This window comes from Oncorhynchus mykiss, chromosome 10 (genome assembly GCF_013265735.2).
Source record: "Oncorhynchus mykiss isolate Arlee chromosome 10, USDA_OmykA_1.1, whole genome shotgun sequence".
Lineage (NCBI taxonomy): Eukaryota > Metazoa > Chordata > Actinopteri > Salmoniformes > Salmonidae > Oncorhynchus > Oncorhynchus mykiss.
The window spans coordinates 75,618,616-75,626,115 of NC_048574.1; the positions used below are offsets into that span (position 1 = coordinate 75,618,616).

The 7,500-nt window shown below is 51.6% G+C and overlaps 1 protein-coding gene across 1 annotated transcript in view; it reads right to left on the bottom strand.

Annotated features, from left to right (window-relative positions):
• The window catches only part of pcdh7a (protocadherin 7a), an 83,457-nt gene that overhangs the window by 56,701 nt on the left and 19,256 nt on the right, over positions 1–7,500 (bottom strand). Inside the window, exon 4 of the mRNA XM_036933995.1 lies at positions 557–1,330. Within this exon, the coding sequence (XP_036789890.1) occupies positions 557–1,330 (774 nt within the window). The remainder of the gene's footprint in view (positions 1–556; positions 1,331–7,500) is intronic.

Consider the following 7,500-nt stretch of genomic DNA (forward strand, 5'->3'; position numbering starts at 1 on the left):
CAGTCCTATTATCACCGCCACCTGTCAGTCCTATTATCACCACCACCAGTCAGTCCTATTATCACCAGTCAGTCCTATTATCACCACCACCAGTCAGACCTATTATCACCACCACTAGTCAGTCCTATTATCACCGCCACCTGTCAGTCCTATGATCACCACCACTAGTCAGGCCTATTATCACCAGTCAGTCCTATTATCACCACCACTAGTCAGTCCTATGATCACCACCACTAGTCAGTCCTATTATCACCAGTCAGTCCTATTATCACCGCCACTAGTCAGTCCTATTATCACCAGTCAGTCCTATTATCACCACCACTAATCAGTCCTATTATCACCACCACTAGTCAGTCCTATTATCACCATCACTAGTCAGTCCTATTATCACCACCACTAGTCAGTCCTATTATCACCAGTCAGTCCTATTATCACCACCACTAGTCAGTCCTATTATCACCACCACTAATCAGTCAACTGTGGTGGATGGGTAACCAGGCCAGCCCAGTTGAGCTCAGTTCAGTTTGTGTCAGTAGAATAACTGAATCAGTCCTACCTGCTTGCTGTACTTATTCCCCGTTTGGGATCCATACTCAGAACACTGGTCTGACCCCAGAGACATGGCATCAGCGTTCCCACTTCCACCACTACCACTGGACCCTCCAGACCCCACGAAGGTGTTAGAGGGGGGCAGCTCCTGTACAGCCTGGTGCTTTTTCCCCTCGGCTGGGGGGCTGTAGGGCTGGAGGTGCACCGCGGGGAGCGGCGAGCTTGACTTATAATGCCTGGCCAGATCTGGGCTCGACTGGTGATGCCTGGCGCCCATGCGTGGGCTCCCGGGGTCTCCGTCCACCGCGCAGTACCTCGCCGCCAACCTCTCGCTGGCGCTGCTCACGTCCTCGTCGTCATCGTCGACGTTGGCGACGTGGTGGTGGTCGTTGCCGTGGCGACGGAGCCCGTTGACCGTGACGACGCCGCTGTAGAGCGGCCGTTCAGTTTTATTACCGGCTCCGGCTCCTCCAGCGCCTCCGTTCCGTTTGTCCCTGCGGGGCTTCCGTCCGCGGTCCAACGTCCCTCCCCTGGTTTGTGGCACGGCCGGTTGAGGGCTAAAGAAATCCTCTTCCGGTTCTTTCTTCCCGGCCTCGTATCCGTTCTTGCCCTGGGCGCCACACTGGCGGGCCATCACCACTAGGAGGATGACCAGGATGACTGCCGCGGCGCCCGCCAGGACACCGATGGCCACCGAGAGGCGCTGTTTCCCCAACGCTCGCTCGCTGTCGGGGTCGCCCGCGATGTCCAGGTAGAGAGGGGCGGCCAGACTACGAGCCACCTAGAGAGAGGGGTGGTGGGTGGGAGGGGATATCAAATAATTCAAGGGTTTAAGTAGAGAAAAGCAGAAACTGTAAATCACTACTCTGTCCTACAAAGGCAAAACGCAGTAACTACCAATTTGGTCAAAAAATATTTGATCTGCTGTGATGGCCAGGGTATATTTTCTGATGAATGTGGTATTTAGTTTCCTGACACAAGAACAAGGCAGTTGATCAGAACATCTCGTGGAGTCTGTCTAGACAGAAAAAGACTTTGAAGTCAGATTTTGCAGTAAAAATAAATTACGTAGTTACTGCGTTTTGCATTATAACGTCAGACTGAGTAGACTACAAGACACCCAGAGAAAGAGGGGGAGAAAATCAATATATTTACATATCAAGATATTATTTCGGACTATATTACATCAATATCTGACTTCAAGTATCGAACTGTAAAAAAAATATATATAGAAAATTAAATTAAATGCTAGGTAGCGTTAGTCAGCAGCTGTAGCTAGTCGACTGTAGCTAGTCCGGCTGTAGCAAGTCCGGCTGTAGCTAGTCGACTGTAGCTAGTCCGGCAGTACCTAGTCTGCTGTACCTAGTCGGCTCAAGCTAGTCGGCTGTAGCTAGTCCAGCTGTAGCTAGTCGGCTGTACCTAGTCGGCTCAAGCTAGTCGGCTGTAGCTAGTCCAGCTGTAGCTAGTCGGCTGTACCTAGTCGGCTCAAGCTAGTCGGCTGTAGCTAGTCGGCTGTAGCTAGTTGGCAGTAACAAGTTGGCTGTACCTAGTCGGCTGTAGCTAGTCGGCTGTATCTAGTCGGCTGTATCCAGTCGGCTGTAGCTATTCTGGCTGTAGCTGGTCGGCTGTACCTAGTCGGCTGTAGCTAGTCGGCTGTATCTAGTCGGCTGTATCCAGTCGGCTGTAGCTATTCTGGCTGTAGCTGGTCGGCTGTACCTAGTCGGCTGTAGCTAGTCCGGATGTAGCTAGTCGGCTGTACCTAGTCGGCTGTAGCTAGTCGGCTCAAGCTAGTCGGCTGTAGCTAGTCGGCTGTAGCTAGTCAGCTGTAGCTAGTCAGCTGTACCTAGTCGGCTGTAGTTAGTCCGGCTGTAGCTAGTCCGGCTGTAGCTAGTCGGCTGTACCTAGTCGGCTCAAGCTAGTCGGCTGTAGCTAGTCGGCTGTAGCTAGTCGGCTGTAGCAAGTCGGCTGTACCTAGTCGGCTGTAGCTAGTCCAGCTGTAGCTAGTTGGCTGTAGCTTGTCCGGTTGTAGCTAGTCCGACTGTACCTAGTCCGGCTGTAGCAAGTCGGCTGTACCTAGTCGGCTGAAGCTAGTTGGCTGTAGCTAGTCGGCTGTAGCTAGTCTGCTGTAGCTAGTCAGCTGTAGCTAGTCGGCTGTAGCAAGTCGGCTGTAGCTAGTCCGGCTGTAGCTAGTCGACTGTACCTAACCGGCTGTAGCTAGTCCGGCTGTAGCTAGTCGGGCTGTAGCTAGTTGGCTGTAGCTAGTCCGACTGTAGCTAGTCCGACTGTAGCTAGTCCGACTGTAGCTAGTCGGGCTGTACCTAGTCGGCTGTAGCTAGTCGGCTGTAGCTAGTCCAGCTGTAGCTAGTCCGGCTGTAGCTAGTCGGCTGTACCTAACCGGCTGTAGCTAGTCCGGCTGTAGCTAGTCGGCTGTAGCTAGTTGGCTGTAGCTAGTCCGGCTGTAGCTAGTCGGCTGTACCTAACCGGCTGTAGCTAGTCCGGCTGTAGCTAGTCGGCTGTAGCTAGTCCAGCTGTAGCTAGTCCGGCTGTAACTAGTCGGCTGTAGCTAGTTGGCTGTAGCTAGTCCGGCTGTAGCTAGTCGGCTGTACCTAACCGGCTGTAGCTAGTCCGGCTGTAGCTAGTCCGGCTGTAGCTAGTCGGCTGTAGCTAGTCGGCTGTAGCTAGTCAGCTGTAGCTAGTCGGCTGTACCTAACCGGCTGTAGCTAGTCCGGCTGTAGCTAGTCCGGCTGTAGCTAGTCGGCTGTAGCTAGTCGGCTGTATATGCTCCAAAATACAGTATCGTTCATCCTATAGCTTGTTCTCCATCTTCTTTTTAAATAGTGAGACATATTTTCAGCAATTTTATTTCCATGACCGATCAAAACATATATCGAATTACAATACATACAGTATCATGAGAATCACAATACATACAGTATCATGAGATTCACAATACATACAGTATCATGAGATTCACAATACATACAGTATCATGAGATTCACAATACATACAGTATCATGAGAATTACAATACATACAGTATCATGAGAATCACAATACATACAGTATCATGAGAATCACAATATATACAGTATCATGAGATTCACAATACATACAGTATCATGAGAATCACAATATATACAGTATCATGAGATTCACAATACATACAGTATCATGAGAATCACAATATATACAGTATCATGAGATTCACAATACATACAGTATCATGAGAATCACAATATATACAGTATCGGTACCTAAGTATGGTGGTAATATGATATGATGAGGTCCCTCAGTATGGTGGTTTATGGTATGGTGATAATATGGTATGGTGATAATATGGTATGGTGATAATATGGTATGGTGATAATATGGTATGGTGATAATATGGTATGGTGATAATATGGTATGGTGTTAATATGGTATGGTGGTAATATGGTATGGTGGTAATATGGTATGGTGGTAATATGGTATGGTGATAATATGGTATGGTGGTAATATGGTATGGTGATAATATGGTATGGTGATAATATGGTATGGTGATAATATGGTATGGGGATAATATGGTATGGTGTTAATATGGTATGGTGATAATATGGTATGGTGTTAATATGGTATGGTGTTAATATGGTATGGTGATAATATGGTATGGTGATAATATGGTATGGTGATAATATGGTATGGTGTTAATATGGTATGGTGGTAATATGGTATGGTGATAATATGGTATGGTGTTAATATGGTATGGTGTTAATATGGTATGGTGGTAATATGGTATGGTGATAATATGGTATGGAGATAATATGTTATGGTGATAATATGGTATGGTGGTAATATGGTATGGTGATAATATGGTATGGTGGTAATATGGTATGGTGATAATATGGTATGGTGTAACGGTTTTCTGTGTGAGAAGGAGAGTCGGACCAAAATGCAGCGTGTAGATTGCGATCCATGTTTTAATAAACAAACGTAAAACACGAATCGATACAAACACTACAAAATAAAGAACGTAACGAAAACCTAAACAGCCCTATCTGGTGAACAACACAGAGACAGGAACAATCACCCACAAACACACAGTGAAAACCAGGCTACCTAAATATGGTTCCCAATCAGAGACAATGATGAACACCTGCCTCTGATTGAGAACCATATCAGGCCGAACATAGAACTGGACAAACTAGACATAACATAGAATGCCCACTCAGATCACACCCTGACCAACCAAAACATAGAAACATACAAAGCAAACTATGGTCAGGGTGTGACAGTACCCCCCCCCCCCCTCCCCCCAAGGTGCGGACTCCGGCCGCAAAACCTGAACCTATAGGGGAGGGTCTGGGTGGGCATCTGTCCGCGGTGGCGGCTCTGGCGCTGGACGTGGACCCCACTCCATAATAGTCTTAGTCCACCTCCTTAGCGTCCCTAGATAGGCGACCCCCCTTAATGGCGGCTCGGGACAGAGGGGCAGCTCGGGACAGAGGGACAGCTCGGGACAGGGGTAGCTCGGGACTGAGGTGTAGCTCGGGACTAAGAGGAAACTCAGCACTGAGAGGAAGCCCAGGCAGGTAGTTGGCTCTGGCAGATCCCGGCTGGCTGGCAGTTCTGGCAGATCCCGGCTGACTGGCGGATCCTGGCTGACTGGCGGATCTGGAAGATCCTGGCTGAATGGCGGATCCTGGCTGAATAGCGGATCCTGGCTGACTGGCGGATCAGGAAGAGTCTGGTTGACTGGCAGATCTGGAAGAGTCTGGTTGACTGGCAGCTCTGGCTGCTCCATGCTGACTGGCTGCTCCATGCTGACTGGCTGCTCCATGCTGACTGGCAGCTCTGGCTGCTCCATGCTGACTGGCTGCTCCATGCTGACTGGCTGCTCCATGCTGACTGACTGTTCCATGCTGACTGGCAGCTCTGACTGCTCCATGCTGACTCGCTGCTCCATGCTGACTGGCGACTCTGGCTGCTCCATGCTGACTGGCGGCTCTGGCTGCTCCATGCTGACTGGCTGCTCCATGCTGACTGGCTGCTCCATGCTGACTGGCAGCTCTGGCTGCTCCATGCTGACTGGCTGCTCCATGCTGACTGGCTGCTCCATGCTGACTGACTGTTCCATGCTGACTGGCAGCTCTGACTGCTCCATGCTGACTCGCTGCTCCATGCTGACTGGCGACTCTGGTTGCTCCATGCTGACTGGCGGCTCTGGCTGCTTCATTCTGACTGGCGGCCCTGGCTGCTCTATGCTGACTGGCAGCTCTGACGGCTCCTTGCAGACTGGCAGCTCTGGCGGCTCCTTGCAGACTGGCAGCTCTGGCGGCTCCTTGCAGACTGGCAGCTTTGGCGGCATCCTGCAGACTGGCAGCTCTGGCGGCATCCTGCAGACTGGCAGCTCTGGCAGCTCTATGCAGACTGGCAGCTCCTTGCAGACTGGCAGCTCTATGCAGACTGGCAGCTCTATGCAGACTGGCAGCTCCCTGCAGACTGGCAGCTCCTTGCAGACTGGCAGCTCCTTGCAGACTGGCAGTTCTGAACAGGCGGGAGACTCCGGCAGCGCTGTAGAGGCGGAAAGCTCTGACAGCGCTAAACAGGCGGGAAACTCCGACAGCGCTGGAGAGGAGGAAGGCTCTGACAGCGCTAAACAGGCGGGAGACTCTGACAGCGCTGGAGAGGAGGAAGGCTCCGGCAGCGCTGGACAGGCGAGGCGCACTGTAGGCCTGATGCGTGGTGTTGGCACTGGTGGTACTGGGCCGAGGACACGCACAGGAAGCCTGGTGCGGGGAGCTGCTACCGGAGGGCTGGGGTGTGGAGGTGGTACTGGAAAGACCGGACCGTGCAGGCGCACTGGAGCTCTTGAGCACCGAGCCTGCCCAACCTTACCTGGTTGAATGCTCACGGTCGCCCTGCCAGTGTGGCGAGGTGGAATAGCCCGCACTGGGCTATGCAGGCGAACCGGAGACACCGAGCGCAAGGCTGGTGCCATGTAAGCCGGCCCAAGGAGACGCACTGGGGACCAGATGCGTAGAGCCGGCTTCATGGCATTAGGCTCGATGCCCACTCTAGCCCGGCCGACACGCTGAGCTGGAATATACCGCACCGGGCTATGCACCCGCACTGGAGACACCGTGCGCACCACTGCATAACACGGTGCCTGTCCGGTCTCTCTAGCCCCCCGGTAAGCACAGGGATTTTGCGCAGGTCTCCTACCTGGCGTAGCCATACTCCCTGTTAGCCCCCCCCCCAATAAATTTTTGGGGCTGACTCCCGGGCTTCCTTGCGTGCCGCCGTGCTCGCTTCGCCAACTCCATTCTCCGATAACCTTCCTCGCACTGCTCCAGCGAATCCCAGGCGGGCTCCAACACTCTCCCTGGGTCGACCGCCCACCTGTCTATCTCTTCCCAAGAAGTATAGTCCATACTGTACTCCTCTTTGGGCTGCTCCTGTTGCCTCTTCTCCTGCTGCACCTTTGGGCGGCTACACTCCCCTGGTTTAGCCCAGGGTCCTCTCCCGTCGAGGATTTCCTCCCATGTCCAGAAATCCTTATTACGCATCTCCTCTTTGGGCTGCTCCTGCCTGTTGACACGCTGCTTGGTCCGTTGGTGGTGGGTGATTCTGTAACGGTTTTCTGTGTGAGAAGGAGAGTCGGACCAAAATGCAGCGTGTAGATTGCGATCCATGTTTTAATGAACAAACGTAAAACACGAATCAATACAAACACTACAAAATAAAGAACGTGATGAACGTAACGAAAACCTAAACAGCCCTATCTGGTGAAAACACATAGACAGGAACAATCACCCACAAACACACAGTGAAAACCAGGCTACCTAAATATGGTTCCCAATCAGAGACAATGACGAACACCTGCCTCTGATTGAGAACCATATCAGGCCGAACATAGAACTGGACAAACTAGACATAACATAGAATGCCCACTCAGATCACACCCTGACCAAC